Below are 22262 nucleotides of genomic sequence, written 5' to 3'. Positions count from 1 at the left end.
TTCATTTACCGCTTCTAGCTGTTGTTGGGAGTAAGTTATCTTTTTAGATATACTTACTTGCCGTCCTATAAAGGGATTGTTGTCATCCAAGGAGGAACGGCGTCGCTCTTGGTGTAATTGCGCCGGAAAGGAAAGTCTATTAGACTGCCTTCTATCCGGCACAAGCGATCTTCTATTACGCCGAAGATAAGCGGCATAATTACGCAGGTGTTTAGGCGTAAAATGCTCTAGCTCCGGATGCATATCACTCCAAAGAGTGTGCATCCGGGCCATATAACCGCTCACCCCCGGCTCGCTACGTTGGTAGCACACCAAGAGGTCGACTCGTAGTTCCTCCGTCCACTTAAAGAAAGTCCTTAAAGCGCCAGGGTCGTCATCGTTCATCGGGTCCGGCGTGCTCCTCCCACCTGATGAATGGTCCTCATCCGAAAAGGACCGGTTGTGGGGAGCACTTCTGAGATTACGCCTTGTTGTAACTCAGTATTTCAATGCAGTGGGTAGTTGGCCCACTGCATCGGCTACGTCGTTCGCCTACAGACCTGGTGTTATGGTCTGCGTTTCCCGCGATGCGCCGCTTGGAGGCCACGTAGCAAGCACCGCTTATTATTATTATTATTATTATTATTATTATTATTATTATTATTATTATTATTATCATTATTATTATTATTTAAAATTGATGCTAGACCATTCAAATTGATTTTTATCCTAGCTTACAATCAATAAAGCTTATTTGATGAAATAATAAAACGGATTAATTTTCGAACAAATTCTAATTACTGACATACACTATGAATTCGTAACTAACCAACTAATAGATTGATTTAAACAAACAATTTTTATTTTTAATTCTATTTATTTTTCTTCTGATTTTAGTAACTCGATTTGTTAATTAACAAAATCAATGATGCTTTTATTTAGTATTTAAAAGTTTACAACCGAGTATTTGATTTAAAAAGAAAAAAAAAATTCCTCGTATTCTTCAACATTATTCATATTAGGTGACAAAAGTTTGAGCTGTGTGTTGTATAGAAGACTGTTTCAGTGTAGCATGCTTCTGTATTGATCCAAACATTTGAATAGAGCTTAGTAGTTTCCTGCGATAAGATCACGTGGTATAAATTTTTCCATACGGAATGTATGTCAAAATATTTCGATTTTTACGATACATATTCCAGGTTTTAGACCTAGTTATTAGCTGTCTAATCGGTTGTAAAAATTAAATAATCGCCTCTCACTCGTAACTGATGTTAAAATAACGAACGGATGATGTATCACGAAATTAAATAAATGTAAGGAGATGACCATTTATCTTTGATCCCTTACGTGTATCATGGGTTCTAAATAGTTCCCCTGCAATTATTTGATTGACGTATATATTAATAAATAAATCAACAACTATGTGGCTGATGGAGCAAATTCATTAATATTTCCCCTGGACCTCTTTCTCTTTCTTTCTTTTTTAAATTAAATATATCATTTGCTAAGTATCAATTATCGAAAATAAATATACATGAGCAATACGTTATTCACAACATGAGCTGTTGACTGAATTTTCAATTATAATTGTCATCAATATCATATTGGATTATTTTATAAAATTATTCATTTCTGTGGACCTGATCCCTGATAATATTTGTGAGCCAATTTTTCCAGTAATTAATATTCCTAACTATTATTCCGGTTCAAATAAAATGATTTAATAAATATACGCGAAGCTTCTATTAATAAACATCAGATCATTATAATTATTGTTATTTAGAATCAATATTAATATTAATTTTAAAAACTTATTGTTTATCATTCGAATGGTTTTGGCTTGCTTATTGATTTCATTATCCCTCCGGCATTGGTTACAATTGCGAGCGCGTCGTTTTTTACAAAAAATATAACTATCGTTATTAATATTCTTATACGTCAAAATAGTTTTTTTTTATTACATCGAGCAACATTTTTTTCTTTTATTTCAAGCGCAGATGTAAGTGCAAATGACACATCACTCACAATGAAAATACATTATGTATCCAATGGATTGATTTTAACTTTAAAAATGAATTTTCACAAAGTAAATAATGAAACGAATCAAATAATGGATATAATCGACCCTTCATTATTAGATTTCTGTTTTAATCGGAGCTTTAATCATAATTTAGCTGTAAAATATGTAGAAGCACCAACTTATGAAAAGGTCAATTTGAATTATAATAATGAATTGTGAATTACAATCATATCAAGTTGTTTGAAAGACTATTAAGTTTATAATTCACGTTATTGACATTCATCAAACGGTTGCGTGAAATTCGATATATTTTAGCATTTACCACAACGTTTATAGTAACTTTAATCAAAACTGAATATAAATAGATCAAACGCTCCCGTTAAGTGCATCAAGATTTAGTACACATCTTGTTTTATTCATGTACATAGTATAATACAGGATAATGTACAAGTTAATACATGATTCATCTTGCTTCCGTAATTATGTGTACAAGAATTGCACCTGTGATTGCTTTAAATTCATGTCCTAGATTTATAATAGATGTTGTCGTAGATGCGTTCCAACTGATTTACTGCTTGACAATTTAATTTGATATGATGAAAACTAATCGTCAATAAATCCTCATTGTCTCGAATAAAAATTATTAGTCTAAAAGTTACGAAAAAATTCTATTTTCTAAACAACCGTTCGTTACCAAAAGAAATCGGGGTTGTTGAATGATGAATATTATTTCGTTTTTTGTTCATATATTTATTTTCAATTCATATTTTGTTCTGATTAGTGAAAAAAGTGATAATCACAGAAGTAAAGATGTCCAAATAAATTTCAAAAGCATAGTATGTCAGTAAAAAAAATGTTTAAAATTAATTTCGATGAATGAATATTTTTTATGAATTTTTATATTTTTTATGAAAAAAAAAATGTTTAAAATTAATTTCGATGAATGAATATTTTTTATGAATTTTTTCTCAAATAATTTTACGCAGTTACACTTTTACGAATCACTTTCGGCATTCAGTTCAGTTTTTTTCTTATCAAGTAACATCTCTTGTATTTCTATGAGAGATTTACCCTTCGTTTCTGGGATAAACAATCTTATGTAAACTGCAATTGCGATAAACAGTAATGAATATATCCAAAAAACATATTTTTCGGTAAAATTTTCGATCATTGGTTGGTAACTCTTGGTAGAAGCAAATGCAAATAATCCATTCAGAGCATTGATGAATGAAACTCCTACGATTTTTATATTGGGTGCAAACATCTCACTCAATATCGTAGCAAGTATTGGTTGGATACCGATGGCAGTGAAAAGTTGAAAAATGACAATCGCGAGTATTGACAACCATTGTAAATTTTTGTTATCTATACCTAAATCCAATAACTGATAATTCAGTCCCAATAGAAACGTTGAAAAGGCTATGCTGATTGAAGAAAAGAGTAGCATGTTAGTTCTGCCAAATTCATCGCTGGTGTACGTTGCGAGCAAACTGAAACATGAACTTATGAAGCTCACTATGATTACCAAATCAGTTGGATTTATTGTTTGTATTTTGACGTTTTTTAAAATGATTTCCATGTACGCAGGAATCGTGTAGATCCCGCTGAATTTAATGAGTGGAATAACAACATTTACTTTAAACAATATTTTGCGATTTGTCGGCGAATTGATGGCCCATAACTTAGACACTAGTGTTGTCGTTCGGTTTGCTCGCATGAAATGTGAAAGAGCATCAAGTTCTTTGGTAACATCAGCATTACGATCATAGAATCTAATTGATTTTGCAGCCTCGTCCATCTTACTATTAAGCACAAGAAACGATGGAGTGTGAGGCATCATGCTAAATGAACCCAAAAATAATAAAGTTGGGACCAGACTGACAGTAGCAAAAAGCCACATGTCCAAATATTTTCCCATCAAGTTTCCACAAAAATAGCCTATCGAGTATCCATTTATGGACAGAGCTACTAGAGCACCTCGAATCTTAGGATGTGAAATTTCTCCGATATATAACACAAATGCGCTCTGATAAAGTCCCAAACTAAGTCCGCTGAGAATTCGTGATACGTAGATCAATGGTACTGATTTAATGATTAAGAAGCATGCCCAGCTCAAAGCCATCGGAATTCCAGTTATTAGGGTTGACTGTTTACTACCGATCGTGTAAACAAGTATTACACCGAACATGGCACCAAATGTTTGCGCGAAACTTGTAAGCGATGCTATCCACGAGGCCTCTGATTTAGTGATTGGAAGTTCTGAATTTGGGTTTATCGTTGCATCCAGTTTTGATAAGAATGGTGATGTCCAACCTCCTTGTAATCCTACCACCGATGACATCAGAAATACTAAAAGTATCATCGTAAATATATTTATGTATATAGTAACCTTATTTACACGGAAAAAAATAAATAAGTCGTACAACATGAAGTTTTACTGAATACAAACTAGACTTTTGAGCTAAAAAAGCTCATAAGCATATAAAAATTCTATCTTAGAGCTTGGTGATTTGAAAATAGCCATGAAACCATGTTTTTGAGCTCAAAAACATCGTAATAGGTGAAATTTGGAGCACTTTGCATTTTAAATAAGCGAAAAGTTGCACGAGTGGCTTACAGAGTCAACCATTTTACTAATTTTTTTCCGTGTAGTTATTATTTTGGAACTTGACTTACATTCCAAAGCAGCTAACCATTGAGGCCATAAAGTGAAGCGATTCCGACGATTAGAAATTATTTGCGATACACTGTCCATTATTGAATATTTTCTTGACACGTTTGTTATTACTACCGATAATATAATTCTTTTGTTTAACGATAAAGACACAGTAAAGAAAAAATACGTGGAAATAAATGTTGTGTAGAAATAAATTTAATACATAAGCAACTGATAGCGCGATTGTTTCACTTTTAATGTGGAAAATGAAAAAAAACATTAAAATTATATAATTTAGAAGTTGATTGATGAAGACATATAGGAAATAAATTCTTATCTACCATCGAGTTGCTTGCATACAGCAATTATATTGAGTATTTTAGTAATGTTGAACTATTAAATGGTTAACTTAAAACATGAAATTTATTTTAGAATGATTGCGATTGATGGACTATCAAAAATTGCTCAAGTGCTTTAAGTTACTTTGTGACAGTAATCCAGCGTAATGTACAAGTTAATACAAGATTTATTCTGCTTCTGTAATTATATGAACATGAATCATACTTGTAACTCCTTTAAATCCATGTCATTAATAATAGATGCTATCCAAGATGTTCTCCAACTGGTTTATCGTCTGTCAATTTAACTTGATATGACGAAGACCAATCGTTAATAAATACTCATTGCATCGAATGAAATTTATAAGCCTAATAGATATCATGAAATAGTATATTACACTACAAGGGCAGAAAGTTTAAGATTCCTGCACTGCGTGCCATGATGCCCGGCACGAACGAAGCGAGTGCTGCTGGTCGGGGGGCAGGCATCAAATAATCTATAATAATCGACAAATATATTATTACTTTCTCAAAATATCTTAATTTAATTAAATAAGTGTAAAGTTATTAATATATTATAAATTAACTCTGATTTTAAAAATAAAAAAAAAAAATTAGAAAAACGGTTGACCCTAAAGGCCATCCCTGCAACTTCCCGCTAATTCCATACTTAGGCGCTTAAAATTGCACCAATGACGTTTTTGAGCTCTTCGAGCTCAAAAATACAATTTATGAGTTATTTTGAGCTCTCCGAGCTCAAAGAGATTGCTTTCCTATGCTTTTGAGCTCTTCGAGCTCAAAAGTCTGATAGAGATTTGATAAGACACTATTTTTTGAATTTTTAAACCGCAATAACTTTTGAATGAATAAACCGATTTTGACGTGGTTGGCAGCATTCGACGCAATTTTTCAAGCCTCACGAAGAATCTTAAAGTTTAAATTGATCGCGCTAGGAATTTCGAAGTTATTCCGAAAAAACACTTTTTTCGGTTTTCTTTCGTTCACGATATCTCTCGAACGAATCAACCGATTTTGACCGGACTGATGGCGAACAACGTGGTTTTTTGAGGTTAAGAGCTGATTAGTTTTTGGAATTGAACCATCAAGCCGTTTTAAAGTTATTCCAAAAAAACCACATTTGAAAAAAATTTTTTTTTCAGTTTTTTGAAGATTTCTCAAAATCTATTGATCTGAGTCGGTCCAAATAGTTTTCAAAATCTAAGTTTGGTCAAGCCCTTTTGAATGGCACCAACCGCGATGAAATCGGTCAAGCCGTTCAAAAGTTATAAGCGGTTCACACACACACACACACACACACACACACACACACACACACACACACACACACACACACACACACACACACACAGTGACAACCTCGCGGGGATAGTCAGGGAAGCTATCTGTGACCTTCAATCGTCGAGATCTGATGAAAACTCGATTTTTGCAAAACGGGGTGAAAAAAATAATTTTCCGATTTTTGAAAATCGTCGATTTTCTTAGCGGGAAGTTAAAAACAGAAATACGAAATAACAATCGTTACAAGGGCAGAAATTTGAGAGCCCTGAACCGCGCGCCATGATGCGCTCGGCTTCGCCTCGTAAAGTCGATACCCAGTCTGGGCTGTCTGATTATTTTTTCAATTACGGAAAAATTCCCACTGAGTAGGTCCCCCCTTCCCCCTATTCGTTCTTTCCCAACTCCCTTAAAATTTGCTTTGATATGGCTCTTTACCGTAAGATGGACGGTGGCGTTGTTTGCTCGGTGGGTCTTATATACGTGACTGAATAAAGTAATCAGTACTTGTCTCGGATAGCTTAACTGGTAGAGCCCTTGGCGCGTAACCGAGAGATCTGGGTTCGATTCCCAGTCTGGGCTGTCTGATTATTTTTTTTCAATTACGGAAAAATTCCCACTGAGTAGGTCCCCCTTTTCCCCTATCCGTTCTTTCCCAACTCCCTTAAAATTTGCTTTGATATGGCTGTGAATTAATAGGTGAATTAATAAGGTGATAAAAATAAAAAAGGGATGATGGGATGAAGCGATAATTTAACTATACGATTAATTAACAACATGTTTGTGAAGTAATTGATTAATGACAAAGTAAATATATGTAGCTTTTCATTATCATGTAATGTTAGTAAATTTATCTATATTTTAATAAATTCTTCAGCTAATAGACAATTTATTGATGTTTATTGACGATAAATTTTAATCTGTGAGTAGGAAGGTATAAATAAGCTCCTTGCAAGTTTACCACCGATTACATTAGAAATATTAAAAATATCATATTTATTGATAAACTGTAATCGAGTTTAGTCATTCATTTTTAACTTCCCGCTAAGAAAATCGAAGATTTTCAAAAATCGGGAAGTTATTGTTTTCACCCCGTTTTGCAAAAATCGAGCTTTTATCAGATCTTGACGTTTGAAGGTCATAGGAAGCTTCCCTGACTACTCCCGCGAGGTTGTCACTGTGTCTGTATGTATGTGTGTGTGTGTGTGTGTGTGTGTGTGTGTGTGTGTGTGTGTGTGTGTGTGTGTGTGTGTGTGTGTGTGTGTGTGTGTGTGTGTGTGTGTGTGTGTTTTTTTTTTTTTTTTTTTTTATAAAGAGGTACGAAAAAAGATCTTCAAAAGACACCGGTATCGTTAACTCTGCCGCCCATCTTCCGGCAGATATCGATAGTCGGTAGTGTGGAGATTTTTACCCACTAAAAAAAACATTCCTCTTCCCCTCTCCCCTAGATGGTACGGGGAGGACTGGATTGGAACCGCGTTAGCATTACTTCAATCCAGTCGTGCTGCGTCTCACGACGCCTACTCCTGGCTACTGGTCCCTTTCTGCGATTTTGTCTTTCAGGAGGTGCTGTGCATAAACTGCAACAGCTGACCAGTTTTCCTCTTGTTTGATCATATAGGTCACCAGGCTTGAGGGGGAGAGCCTGGTGCCTATGATCTCTTCAGTGTTTCTTCTGTAGTCCTTCCATCGAGCACACTCGAAGAATGTGTGTTCGGAGTCGTCGATTTTATCCGGGCAGTATTTGCACGTTGGTGTGCTGTGCAAACCCATCTTGAAAAGATAGGCATTGAACTGCCCATGTCCCGTCAGTAGCTGGGTCAGGATAAGTTTCGTATCCCCGTGCTTCCGAGAGAGCCAGACGTTGATGTTTGGGATCAGGCGCGCCGTCCATCTGCCCGTCTCTCCCGATGTCCATCGGTCCTGCCACTCTTGCTGCGTTTCCGCCTTTATCCTCGTTCTTGCGTCCTTCATGTTATCATCACTGTTTTTAGCGTCATAGAGTTTTGCTCTTTCGAACGCTAATAGGTCGATGGGCGCGGCTCCTGCAATGACCAATACAGCCGCTTCGGAAACTGTGCGGTAGGCGCAGGCAACCCTGAGAGCGCCTCGCCGCTGTACTGCTGCGATCTTTCGCCGGTAGGTCTTCTGCTTTAATATGTCTGCCCATATCTCCGCTCCATAAAGCAGTACCGAGTGGACTGCTTCTAGAAGAACTCTTCTCTTTTTTTTTGTTCTTGGTCCCATGGTGTTGGTCATAATTCGTGCTAGGCTAGACACAGTCTTGCTGGCTTTCTTGCATGCACTGTCGAGGTGTTCACGGAAAGATAGTTTCTCGTCTATCATTACCCCTAGATACCGCAGGGCCCTTGTTGACGTCAGCGTTGTTCCTCCCATGTCCATAGCGAATGGTTTTGGAAACCATTTTTGACGGGTCAAAACGACCATCTCGGTTTTCTGTTTGGCGAGTTTCAGGTGATGCTTATCGAGCCAAGTCTCGACGGTGTCGATGGTTTCCCGAACTAGCAGTTCGGCCTCTTCCACGCTGTCCGCCACTATAGTGGCTGCAACGTCGTCTGCAAAGCCTGTTAGCTCTACTTGCTCTGGCAACGGGATTTCAAGAAGCTCGTCGTAGTCTGCGTTCCATAGATCAGGCCCCATTATTGAGCCTTGCGGCACGCCAGCCGTTATGGCGTATTCTTGTGGGCCTTCAGTAGTTTCCACTATTAGCTTTCTATCGTCAAGGTAGTTGTCGACTAGTGCCAGATTTTCTGGCTCCGCGTCAAACTTGTGCTCCAGAGCGTCTAAAATGTCCCCCAATTTGCGCTGTTAAATGCGTTTTTGACATCTAGCGTGAGGAGAAGACATACTTTACGAGCTTTGAGGCTACCAGACCATGCTTGTGTTGCTGTCTTTATGACTTTCTTGATCGCTCCGACTGTCGAATGACCTTTCCGGAAGCCATGCTGGTTGGTGGCAAAACCTCCAGCACGGTCGATGTCGTCGCGAAGTCTCCCTTGTATGAGCTTCTCGAGCAGTTTTCCAGCAATGTCTAGCATACAGAGTGGTCTAAACGACGAAGGTGTTATGGGGGTTCCCTTACCTTTGTCTAAGAGAACCAATCTCTGCCGTTTCCAGACCGCGGAAAAGGTGCCAGTTGCCAAGCATGCGTTGTAGGTGTTCAGGAGTAAGTCTGGGTATTCCAGGGCTATAATCTTGATCACCGATGCCGGGATGCCATCAGGTCCAGGTGCCTTTCCTGTTTTGAGTGACTTGGCCGCGTCTTGTAGTTCCTTAGTTGTGAAGGGCGTTACTTCGTTGTTTTTAGTGTAGTGTTTCTTCTCCCGCGGCGGGTGTTTGGGGAAAAGCTCCGCTACGATGCTATCCATTAAGGCTGGAGACTTCGGCGCCTCTGGTGAAGCCTTTCCAAGTCGTTTGGCGACAATTTGGTAGGCTTTACCCCAGATGTCATTGTCGAGATCGTTGCAGATCTCTTTCCACAACTTTGCTTTACTTGCTTTGATGGCTCGATTTAGCATCTTTTTGGCCTGCTTGTACTCTTTTGAATACAAGTCCTGGCTTGGGGAGCGTTTGGCGGCTCTCGTTGCGCGGCGACGTAGTTGATGGCACATTTTGCGAAGTTCCGCTATGTCTGTTGACCACCAGTACGCCGGCCTGCGAAAACTCCGGTTTTCCAACCGCGGCATAGAGGCGTCACATGCGGCGGAAATCTCCTTCATCGTATTTAGTACTGTCCTTTCTGTCTCGCTGCAAGTATCCGGAGTCGGGTTGTTCTGAAGGGTAGACCAGCTCCGTGCAAGTGAAGCTCGCAGTGCCTCTGGATCAAGCTTCCTGACATTCCACTTTCGCTTAGAAAGGTCGTGTTGTGGTACCGGAGCAGATGCCAATCCAACGTTAAATGTCACGAACTGGTGATCACTGCCACTGTATTTTTCGGATACTGTCCAGTTTTCAATCATGTTGGCAATTTTTGGAGTCGCCAACGAAATGTCGAGGATGGACTCTTGGTACCCCGGTCTTCTGAAAGTCGTGGTGCTCCCAGTATTTAGCACTATGAGGTCGAGTCTAGCCACGACGTCAGCGACCTCGTTGCCTCTGGTGTCGGAGAAATCAGCGCCCCATTCAGCCGATTTAGCATTGAAGTCACCAGCTACGATAACTTCGCCGTCGAACTTAGTGACCGCATCTTCTATATTTGCGAGTTTCTGTCGGAACACACTAATCCCTTCGTTAGGTGAGAGATAGACGCTCATGAAGTAGGTTGTGGGGGTTTGAATCCAGACAAAACCTGCTCCACCTCCGCTGTTGTTGACGGTAACGTTCTTTGTGTTCACAATCCAAATTGCTGCCGTGCCCGTTTCGTCTGCGAACCATGTTTTACCTTCGATGTTTAGATATTGCTCGCAGATAAAGCAGACGTCAATTTTTTCTTCGAAAACACGCTGGCGCAGCAGGTTTTGCGCCAAGGCGCACCTATTCAGGTTGCCTTGTAGTATGCGTGTCATTTCTGACCTTTCATGGCTTCTGCAAGTGCTTTGCGGAATGCCTTACACGCTCCAGTGCCAGAAATATGGCATAGACTATCCTGGGCATCTTTGTCCGAAGCACAAAGGAAACATTTTAACTTCTCCGTGCAGTTTACGGCCTTGTGGTTCTCTCCGCCACATTTGTAGCAGCACCTGCTTCTGTCTGGTCCCGCACACTGACGTGTTTGGTGTCCATAACCAAGACATTTAAAACAACGTGTTACTTTTACTACTGGGCGTATACGACAGTTCACCAAACCGATCCGTATACGGGCCTTGTCAAGGGCCTTAATCGCATTGGGCTCGTCTAGTTCGCAGAAGGCTGTGTGTGTGTGTGTGTGTGTGTGTGTGTGTGTGTGTGTGTGTGTGTGTGTGTGTGTGTGTGAAAGTATGTGAACCGCTTATAACTTTTGAACGGCTCATCCGATTTTATCGCGGTTGGTGCGATTTAAAAAGACTTAGCCAAACTTAGATTTCGAGTATAATTTGGACCGATTCGGATCAGTAGATTTTGAGAAATCTTAAAAAAACTAAGAAAAAAAATTTTTTTAAATGTAGTTTTTTTTGGATAACTTTCAAACGGCTCCACCGATCGATTCCAAAAACTAATCAGCTCTATACAATAAAAAACCACGTCGATTGCCACCAAGCTGGTCGAAATCGGTTTATTCGTTCGAGAGATATCGTGAACGAAAGAAAACCGAAAAAATTGTTTTTTCAAAATTACTCCGAAATTTTTGGTTCGATCGATTGAAACCTGAAAATTCTTTATGAGGCTGATAAAACTGCGTCGAATGCCGCCAACCGCGTGAAAATCAGTTGATCCATTCAAAAGTTATTGCGGTTTGAAAATTCCAAAAGTAGTGTTCTATGAAACTTCCATCAGACTATTGAGCTCGGAGAGCTCAAATACATAGAAATACTATCTCTTTGAGGTCAGCAAGCTAAAAATATCACATAAATTATATTTTGAGCTCAAAAATCTCAAAAACGTCATAAGTACAATTTTAAGCGCCCAGGTATGGAATTAGCGGGAAGTTGCAGGGATGGCCTTTAGGGTGAACCGTTTTATTAATTTTTTATTTGATTTGTATTTAAAAGCAGCTAACCATCGTAGCCATTAACTAAAACGATTCTGATGATTCATAGTTTCTGGTAATATACCGTTTATAATGGAATATTTTTACTACATTATTTTCTTGGTATATTATGTAAATATTGTTTGTCACGTATTTCTTATTCGATAAGATATTAGAAACTTGTTTTATTTGAAATGTCGCATAAATTATATGTTAATTTCTCTATGAATAATGATCGAAAATACATGAGTAAAAAAAATAATTGTGATAAGCATTAATCATTGTGAATAAATTACTTAAAAAAATTTGCTCTATTTGATTTCAATTGTTAACGATCAAGCTGAAAAAAATTATAAATTACAACAATCGTCTAAAATTAATTAGAAAAACAAAGAAGTATTAAGAATGTATAAACCAAACTTTTTATTGAAAATCACAGCTTTTACAGATTCTCTGAAATTAAGATCACAAAATTTTATATCATATGAATTATCAAAAAAGCATTATAATCATAAATTAAAATAATTTTATCTACATGTCACAAATATTACACTTTTTTAATGACTTTACTATCATCATCACTCGATTTATCTTCTTTGTTTGATTTGGTTTTAATATCTCGCGATAAAATTTCTTGTATTTCCGTTAGAGATTTACCTTTAGTTTCAGGAATAAAAATAATCGAATACAGTCCTGAGGAAAACATAAGAAAACTATAAATCCAAAAAACATATTTTTCCGATAGAGCGTCTACCATAGGTTGATAACTACGACTGGCAGCAAATGCGCATAATCCAGAGATCACACTGCTAATTGAAGCACTTAAATTTTTGACACTTGGTGCAAACATTTCACTTATCAGCGTAGATGGTACTGGTATCAGACCTAAGGGAACTGAAAGTTGATAAACAATTAACGCGACGATAGAAATCCACTGAAGATGAGGATTAGTGTAACCAATATCTAACAATTGATAATGAAGTCCCCATAAAAACATTCCGATCCCCACACCGACAGAAGAAATCAGGAGCATAACAGGTCTTCCGTACTTATCATTTGTGTAAATTGATATCCAACTGGATACGATACTCAAAACATTACCGCTGATCACTAAATTCGAAGGCACCACAACGTTTATTCGTGCATTTGTTAGCAAAATTTCCATGTAAGCATTTACGGTATAGTTTCCACTGAGTTGAAAAAATGCAAACACAATATTTACCATTATTAATGCCTTTCGATTCACTGGAGTATTTAGTTCGCGTATCGTATCTTTGAATGTTAGTGATTTGCTTGATTGAATAAACTCTTTGAGAGCTTCTAGTTGGTTTTTGACGTCAGCGTTGCGATCGTAAAATTCAATCGATTTGGCTGCTTTGTCAATTTCGTTGCGCCGTATCAAATAGTGAGGTGTGTGAGGCATAATACTAAACGAAGCTAAAAATATTAAATTTGGCACAAGAATTATGGCTGCAAACATCCACAAATCAACAAATTTTCCTATTACTGTGCCACATAAGTTACCTACCATAAGGCCTTGCATAACTAAAGCTACTAATGCTCCACGAATTTTGGGGTGTGCAATTTCTCCAACATATAACGGAAAACAGCTGAAAAACATTCCGAAACTGATACCATCAAGTGTTCGAGACACATAAATCAATGTCACTGAATTTTTAATGAGAAATAACGCCCAGCCAATAGCTATTGGTACTCCCACAAATAGCGAAGATAATTTTGTTCCGATAATGTGAACTAATAATGCTCCTAAAATTCCACCAGCCGGACGAGAAAGATTGATTAGGGATGCTATCCACGAAGCTTCGACCTTATCTATTGGAAGTTCTGAATTTGGATTCTCTTGTGCATCTAATTTAGCCAAATATGGTGAAGTCCATCCTGCTATTGAACCCACCATGACCGACAGTAGAAACACTGAAAACATTATAAATTCATCACTCAATTGAATTTTATTACAATTGATTGACCAACTAGTCATCTAACGTGTACTTACATTCTGTGCCTGCAAGCCATTGCTGGAATAAACCAAATTTCTTTAATGGTTTCGATGAATCCATAGTAAGCTGCACTATTTAACTTACTTGCTAATAATGAACAGTTTTATCATTATTAAACTCGAAATAAGTATTTTTTGCTCTTTAACTTGTGGCAGGATTTAAATATTATTCTATTGTATATTTTAGACTAAGAACAAGGAATAACATATCGGGTAGTGATTAGTATTTTCCGTAGCAACAGAACTGACTGAAGATTCAAATCATGTTTCATTATTTCTTATATATGTGTGATAATGTTGATTAATCAATGATTGACACAGTAAACAAAATTTCATTTATATTTGATGAGAGATCAACATTATCAAATAATTAACTCGATCACAATACGTCTTAGTAGATAAGGTTATATTTATTATCGTTACCGCCATTATATTTATTAGCTTATTATTGTTACTACCGTTAGAAGTAAATAAAAAATAAAAAATTAATTAGATTCCTATGCAAATAAAATAATTATACCGACAAATATTTTCATGGTGGTAATGAATAATAAGTTCTATTTTTTATGATAACATTATAAAAAAATGTATATATTTATTTATATAATACAAATGAAAGGTGATACGTAGAAGTAAGTTTTTTTTTTTCTGTATTAATTTTTTAACTTGAATTTAGTGAGGGAATTCCCGCTAAAAAAAATTTCAACAAATGACCGTGCAGGCCAACCCTAGAACTTCCTGCGAAGTTTGCATTTCAAGCACCTTAAAATGTGTTTTTTGATTAATATTTGAGCTTTTCGAGCTCAAAGCGCAGTTTTTCACATTTTCAGCTCCTCGAGCTCCAAATGTATTTATTGAACAACTGTAACTTTTGAATGCGTCGTTCGATTTTGTTTTTTGAAAAAGTATTCGGTGCAGTTTTTAAAGCACAAAAAGAAAATGTACAAGTTTTTATTGATCGGTTGAAAAAACTGGAGAATATCTTAAAAAAATACCGAAAAAAAAAATTTTGTGAATTTCTAAACAACTATAATTTTTAAATGCGTCGTTCGATTTTCATTTTAAAAAAAGTATTGGACGCAGTTTTTAAGCAAAAAAATGTATACATGGTTTCATTATGATTTTTTCGTAAGCTTTAAAGTTATTTTTAAAAAACATAAAAATTCAAACTTTTTTTTTAATTTCTTTGGAATGGCTTGATGAATTAACTCTTAAATCTAATCAGATCTACGTTTTAATAGACCCTTTCGAATGACGTGTCGTAGAACTCAATTGGTTGATTCATTTTTGAGAAACCGTACGACAAAAATTTATTGACACACACACACGGCCGGACACCTCGGTATGAATAATCAGAATGGCTTTCTGGAACCTTAAAACGTGGACATCCGATGAAAACTCGACTTTTAAAAATTGGACCGAAATCAATAACTTCCCATTAATAAAAATTTTCAATTTTCTTAGCGGGAAGTTAAAAATATATATTTATATGAAATATCGTGAATACAGTAGCCAGTTCTCACGCAAACATACGTAGATGTACTTAGTTTTATTTTGTTGGTAACTTTTGTTAAAAAACTAAAATGTTGAGTAGCTAACTTTATGGTGTCGGTTTTTCGTGACGGTGTGCGCGCGCATCGTAAAAATTTACCCTCATCATTTTTGCCTAACGCGCCAAAAGAAGTATAACTTAAAAAAAAAATGCAAATTTTTTGTAGATTTTTGACGGGCTGTATTTCAGCGGAAAATGATCGTATCGCAAAAATAAAAAATGCATTTTAAAGCTCTGAGACTCTAGTTTTCAGATCTTAAGGTCAAAATTTTTTAGAAAGCACGGTTTTAACATGATCCGAAGAAATAGAGCGAAAAAAAAATTTTTGAAATTTTTGTTTTTTTTTTTCGCTCTACGGGCTCGGAAAAATTTTTTCAGATAAAGCGACCCTATGAACTAAATAGCCTGTTTATTCAGCTTCAATTTTATTTTTTATTTAGCTTGATACGACCATCCGTTGCGGAGATATCCGACATTAGACGAAAAAGGACGTTTATGTCTTTAACCATCAATATCTCTGAAACCAATAATCACACAGCAAAAAAATTAAAAAAAAATTTTTTTTTTGTAAAAATTTTTCTTTTTTGTAAAAAATTTTTTTTTTTTTTCAAATTTTTTAATTTTTTTGTTTGTCTTTTTTTTTTTTATTCAAATTTACTGATGAGCCGAGGCAATCTAAGAGCAAAACGAAAAAAAATCAATTTTTCATTTTTCTGAAGATTGCAGCACGATAATGGATAAAATCTCATTCCTTTAATTTTTTCAAAATTTAGAATTATCGGGGCGGAAAAACTACTCAATGGATCAATCTGAAAATTCACAGGGTTTTCAAGGGTACATTTAGGTGTAAAAATTAAATGATTAAACGAGCTTTCCTGTAAGTGATGTTCAATCATAATTGTATGAAGCGCCTCTTCCGAAGAGATCAAATCGTAGTACCTCTACTATATGCCTTTGTCACCACACTTTTTCAAAGTATAAATAAAAAAGTTGTGTCTGCGCATGACCAGCGCCGCCATGATACCTCATTCTTTCAAAGTTGGGCCGTAACAATAATTAAGGGGGTTTTTTATTCAATTAAGGAGTAAAAAATAAGGGAATTATTTATTGGGAGGGAGTTGATCTCTTCGGAAGAGGCGCTTCATACAATTATGATTGAACATCACTTACAGGTAAGCTCGTTTAATCATTTAATTGTATTACGCGCCTCTTCCTCGAGATCATATCGTAGCTGTTTAAAGTTGTTACGGCTATTTATTTATTAATACATATATATGTTATTACCAGTAATTAATTATTTATTAGTTTCTTATATCTAGTGAGCAAAGTTAGTTATTTAAAATACTTAACGCAAAGACATTTTTATCTTCGATCAGATTTCTTTTATAGAACCTAGCAAAAGTTTGTGACTTTGCTGACCAGCCAGCAGTTTTTAAAATGCAATCGATGGTGACACCACTTCGGCTGGCTGCTGAAGTAAATGCGTGTCGAGTACTATATGCAGTGAAAATCGCAGTATCTACTCCACTTTCAGACAGTACTTCCTTAATCCATCTGCTCAATGTCTGCGGTGTCACGGCCTTGTGCGGTTTTCGGAAAGAAATGAGCAGTCTGTTTTCTTCCTTTCTTAATGGCTTAGTTTCTTTTAGATATAGATTCAACGAGGTAGCCGGACAAATCAAAACATTGTCTGGATAAAAAGGAATTGATAGCACGGGTTGATTTCTGTTGAGCTTCGATGTCTTAATGTTTTCGGGAATCTTTATCTCGATAGCTTTGTCTTCCACACTGATATTTCTAACATCTATTAGTGACAGTGTTTGCATTCGATGACCTGTCACCAACGCTAATAATGAAACTACTTTCAGCGATAGTTTTTCCAGGTTCACCTTGTCATTAGGACCCCATTTTTTTAACAAGTCCAAAACTAATCCTGGATCCCAAATACAGTCGTACTTCGGTCTGGGTGGCTTCAATTTTGAGACTCCTTTGAAGAACCTCTTGATTTCCGGATTCTCTCCAAGATTTGGGCCGAAAATGAGTGCTATCGCCGACCGGAAGCTGTTCAGAGTTCCATGAGTCGCGCCTTGATTATACTGTGATGTCAAAAATATTAGTACGTTAGGTATTGTGCAAGAAAGTGGGTTTATTTCGTTGATTTTGCAGAAACTCCACCACTTTTTTAACCCAGTGTCGTACTGCCCGTACAAAAAAAATTTAGGTTCCTAATGAATTTCCGGATGAACTTCAGATTGTGAAACAAATATGAATTTCATAATAAATTTCATCGAGAATTCCAGCTAAATTTCATGATGAATTTGAAACAAATGATATATGAAACTTAATTATTTTAATTTGTGAAAAAATATTTGGAGACAATTAAATTGGATTTTTTAGTTTCATTTACACTGACTCAACATTTGCAATTCTACAACTTCTATTTAGATGAATTTTTTGGAGTAAAAGAACACAATATGTAAAATAATATTTCGAAGTTCATCATGAATTTCAGGGCGAATTCCAGCTGAATTTCATGATGAATTTGAAACACACTGTATATGAAACTTAATTTTTTTAATCTGTAAAAAAATATTTGGAGACAATTATATTGGAGTTTTTAGTGTAACTTACACTAACTCATCATTTACGAATCTTAAACTTCTATCTGGATAAATTTTTTGGAGTAACAGAACACAATATGCAAAATAATATTTCGAAATTCATCATGAAAGTCAGCTGGAATTCCCGATGAAATTCATTATGAAATTCATATTTGTTTCACAATCTGAAGTTCATCCGGAAATTCATCAGGAACCAAAATTTTTTTTGTACGGGTGTTTTAAGGATCCTCCACTCAAAGACGCTAACATGACTTCTATGGAATCTTCTGGTACCTCTTTTAGTGCGTAGGCTTTCCTGATATAATCCCTGATACCAGGGTAATCGTCCGCCAAACTGGGTGGGGTTCCCTGTTAAAAGTAAATAATAAATTAATATTTGGTTTAAATTCAAGGGGTTCTGAATCAAGCGTTGATCGAAATACAGGGAACCAGGCTTGAGCGGGCCAGTGGGGTACCACCAAAATCCCTCGGGCCTTTTCTACGCGGATTTTTTCTAGTACCCGTAGAAAAGTAGAAAAAGGTGGAAAGGCGTAAAAGAATTTCTTTTTCCAGCTAATGGTAAACGCGTCAATAGCGATTGACCCAGGGTCTTTTTTCCATGACACGTAAGTCGTACACTTGGCATTAGCTCGAGTGGCAAAAAGATCAATTTCCAGCTTTCCAAATTTGTCTACGATCGCCTTGAATGCAAAATCAGCCAGGCTGTACTCCGTCTCTGGTTCTAGTCTTCTAGATTCAAAATCAGCAATGGCGTTATCTGCTGAGCGAATATAGGACGCGAAGATCCACAGCCCCCTTCGTTCACACCACAACCAAATCTCCTTAGATAATTTGCTTGGTTGTGGGATTCTTATACCACCTTTCTTATTAATGTAAGCTATTGCAGTGGTATTATCTACTCTTAACAAGATATCATATGTCATAATTGTCATTGCTATTTCGCAGAGCAAGGAACCTTGCTCTCTCAAAATCACGCATATGAACTCTCCCATATTTTAGTGTTGGACTGCAAGACTCTAGAGTGCCAATGAAGACAGCAAACTCTCTTATCTTGCATTTTTTTGTCCGCTCAAACTTTCGAACCAACTCAGTTACTCGATTTGTCTTTTCTAATGGAAGTTCAACAGTCATTTTTTCTGAATCATAAACAAGTCCTAAAAATTTACATCTCTTGGATGGAATTAACTGACTTTTAGTAAAGTTAATTACAAAACCTAGCCTTTGTAATAGTCTCAAAGTGGTATCTGCACTTTGAGAACATTCCCCCAATGACGGTCCTAATATCAGAATATCATCCAAGTAAATGACCAGCAAAATTTTCGATAATCTTAAGAATGATACGACGGGCTTCATAATTTTAGTAAAAATGTATGGAGTAATATTTAATCCGAAGGGCAGGCAGGTAAATTCGTAAATTTTTCCAAGAAATTTAAACCTCAAAAATTTTCTATCTGACCTAGCCACTGAAATTAAATAATAAGCATCTTTCAAATCAATAGTTATCATAAAGCAGTTTAAAGTTAGCAACTTCCTAACTACTTTGCTGTCTTCTAATTTGAAATGCTCTGTATCAATGAAGTCATTAAGATTTTTTAAATTTAAGATCAACCTATAACCTCTATCTGGCTTACTAACAAGAAAGATATTAGATAAGAATTGTCCAGTGGTAAAGTCAACCTCTGTGATAGCTCCTTTTGACAACAACTCGTCTAGCTGCTGTCTTATAGTTACTTTCTCAACCTCAGACCAGTGAGGTTCAGATGGAGGGCGAAATTGGAATACTTTCCTAGCAAAAGGAATCTTAAACCCACGGACCCAGCTCAAAATGGTTTTATTGGAAGTAATTTTGGACCAAGCTTTGTAAAAAAACTTTAACCACCCTGCAGGACAACTTACATTAACCTCTGAAGTTACTTCTTCGATTGCGGGTAACTCTTCTTCGGTTGCTTGTGGCTCCGGTACTTCTGAACTGGTGTTGATTTTTGCCCGCTCGTCATCGAGTTGTACTGTGACCTTTGTGATGTACGACGAGTCGGGCCCTTCAAGTTTTTTGGCTCTTGGGTAGTGCTTGTTTGAGCCACTGATTTAATTTTCTTTGACGTTGACTCTAAAAGTTTAGCTGCTTTAAATTTTTCCTCCAGACTTTTGCCAAACAGCAACTCGCCCGCCACTGTAGACTTAAGTATATCACGCTTTGAAGGATCAATGTTTTTCAAGATCAAACTTCTTCTAATTTCAGACTCCTCTTGTTGAAGATCTGCTAAGAATCTGGAAACACCACCTAGTATTTCTAGCATTGCTAACTTCTGATCCTGTGGAAGTTGCAAGCTCATAGACATTAACTTAGTTAATTCAGAAAGACCTGCTGAAACTCGAGCTTGTTTTTCAACAATTCGATCATCTCTTTTGACAATACTCTCTGCCAGGTTGGTATTTATTTCAAAGTTGAGTTTAGGTGGGTCCATGAATAACCCATTCTTTGGAGGAGGAAATTTTTTTAGTAGTTTTTCTCTCTGCCATTGGAAGACCTTTGTTGATGATCTCCTCGACTCTTATGGCAAGATCCTTGTGGATAGCTGGCAGTAACACTCTATCTGGTTCTAACAGGTCTCCAATCGCCTTTAAAACCTCTTGATCTAAAGGTTGTTCCCCAGAGTTTTCCTCCGTGCTCATTACGGTAGCATCTTTTGACTGAGCTAGCGTAGGTTGCTCCGTGACCTTAACAGTAGCATCTGTTGACTGAGTTAGCGTAGATTGCTCCGTGACCGTAACCGTAGTATCTGTTGACTGAGCTTGCGCAAGTTGCTCAGAATCATTATCCTTTGCAGGAATTGTGATGGCACTTTTATCTGTGGCTGGTGTTTTACCGATACCAACATCTTCTTGAGTTGTATCTTTCGGGTCTTCTATCACGTAATGGTCCCTAAGATCATCTTCCCTATTGTCACGGCTATAAGACCGACTTCTGTCACGGCTATAAGGCCGACTTCCATCGGAACTGCCATTAACTTCTGATCGAGAAGCATTATCATAGCGACCTGGCGTAGCATGACGGTGATACCTACGTCGGTGTCTATAATCTCGATCATCTCTCCGCGAATGATGTTCTCGACGATCATAATAATCACCTAACCAACAAGAAAAAATTTTTTTTAGCTTGGATTTTTTTTTTTTTTTTTTTTTTTAACCTAGCAGAGGTTAGAATGTCGAATCAACAATTACATATTCTAATAATCCTGAAAAAGTTAATGTTTTTATTGTAATTGTAATGTTGATTATTTACTACATGAATATTTTTTATGACAACCCTTGCAAGGCCTTGTCAACAATACCATGTATAACCAAACTGTCACGCCGGTTGGACCGACGCGGTTGATAGGTAGCTGCATGGAAATTAGCACGACTCACTAATTGCAAATTAGTTGCCAAAATTTTCCATTTCAGTAATTTGTAACTATTATACAATTTTTAAGTAATTTGTTAAATATGTCGTTATTTAATTATACTTACGATCATCAAAAAAATTTGTCATTAACTTTTCTAAGCGGTCTAATCTTTTTTTGATGTTCCTACCGCTTTCTTCGTCTGATGAATTATCTCGATGACGTTTTTTTGATTTTCCCATGATAAATAAACTTGTAATTTTTTATTTATTTATTTAAGTAATTACTGGATTAATTTTTTAACATGTGACGACTCCGGCACAAAGATGAAGAATGAGGTATCATGGCGGCGCTGGTCATGCGCAGACACAACTTTTTTATTTATGCTTTAAAAAAGTGTGGTGACAAAGGCATATAGTAGAGGTACTACGATTTGATCTCGAGGAAGAGGCGCGTAATACAATTCCTGCAATGTCTAGCTTTCCCGCCGATATTTGTTAAGATACAGTCGATTAACCAAAATAAGGGAAAAAGTCACTTTTTTCAACTTCCTTTAACGCGGTAGCGTACATCGATAAGATTTTTTTTCTGGAATTTTTTTATGGGAATTTCTTCCAGTTTCCAAAACTGTCTTTTTTTTTGCTGTGTGATTATTGGTTTCAGAGATATTGATGGTTAAAGACATAAACGTCCTTTTTCGTCTAATCTCGGATATCTCCGCAACGGATGGTCGTATCAAGCTAAATAAAAAATGAAATTGAAGCTGAATAAACA

General features: G+C 36.6%; 4 protein-coding genes across 4 annotated transcripts; all 4 read right to left on the bottom strand.

The window, feature by feature from the left end:
• Positions 1–2925: 2925 nt before the first annotated feature.
• LOC123258609 (facilitated trehalose transporter Tret1-like) lies at positions 2926–5336 on the bottom strand. The gene is made up of 2 exons (XM_044718746.1): positions 4676–5336; positions 2926–4348 (listed from the first exon to the last, which is right to left on the bottom strand). The coding sequence occupies exons 1-2, from the start codon at positions 4752–4754 to the stop codon at positions 2994–2996; spliced, it is 1434 nt and encodes a 477-aa protein (XP_044574681.1). The 5' UTR covers positions 4755–5336; the 3' UTR covers positions 2926–2993.
• A 6978-nt stretch (positions 5337–12314) lies between these two features.
• LOC123258601 (facilitated trehalose transporter Tret1-like) lies at positions 12315–14235 on the bottom strand. The gene is made up of 2 exons (XM_044718737.1): positions 13930–14235; positions 12315–13850 (listed from the first exon to the last, which is right to left on the bottom strand). The coding sequence occupies exons 1-2, from the start codon at positions 13991–13993 to the stop codon at positions 12463–12465; spliced, it is 1452 nt and encodes a 483-aa protein (XP_044574672.1). The 5' UTR covers positions 13994–14235; the 3' UTR covers positions 12315–12462.
• Positions 14236–16773: 2538 nt separating this feature from the next.
• Positions 16774–20402, bottom strand: LOC123274984. Its single transcript, XM_044742829.1, has 4 exons — positions 20260–20402; positions 20002–20185; positions 18379–18453; positions 16774–17580 (listed from the first exon to the last, which is right to left on the bottom strand). Exons 1-4 carry the CDS (start codon positions 20400–20402, stop codon positions 16813–16815), a joined length of 1170 nt encoding a protein of 389 aa, XP_044598764.1. The 3' UTR covers positions 16774–16812.
• LOC123258667 (uncharacterized protein DDB_G0283697-like) lies at positions 20393–21647 on the bottom strand. The gene is made up of 2 exons (XM_044718821.1): positions 21616–21647; positions 20393–21233 (listed from the first exon to the last, which is right to left on the bottom strand). Exons 1-2 carry the CDS (start codon positions 21635–21637, stop codon positions 20557–20559), a joined length of 699 nt encoding a protein of 232 aa, XP_044574756.1. The 5' UTR covers positions 21638–21647; the 3' UTR covers positions 20393–20556.
• Between the last annotated feature and the right edge of the window lie 615 nt (positions 21648–22262).

This window comes from Cotesia glomerata, linkage group LG1, assembly GCF_020080835.1.
Source record: "Cotesia glomerata isolate CgM1 linkage group LG1, MPM_Cglom_v2.3, whole genome shotgun sequence".
Classification (NCBI taxonomy): domain Eukaryota; kingdom Metazoa; phylum Arthropoda; class Insecta; order Hymenoptera; family Braconidae; genus Cotesia; species Cotesia glomerata.
The sequence above is the reverse complement of the archived record's forward strand: the minus strand, read 5'-3'. Positions and strand labels throughout refer to the sequence as shown.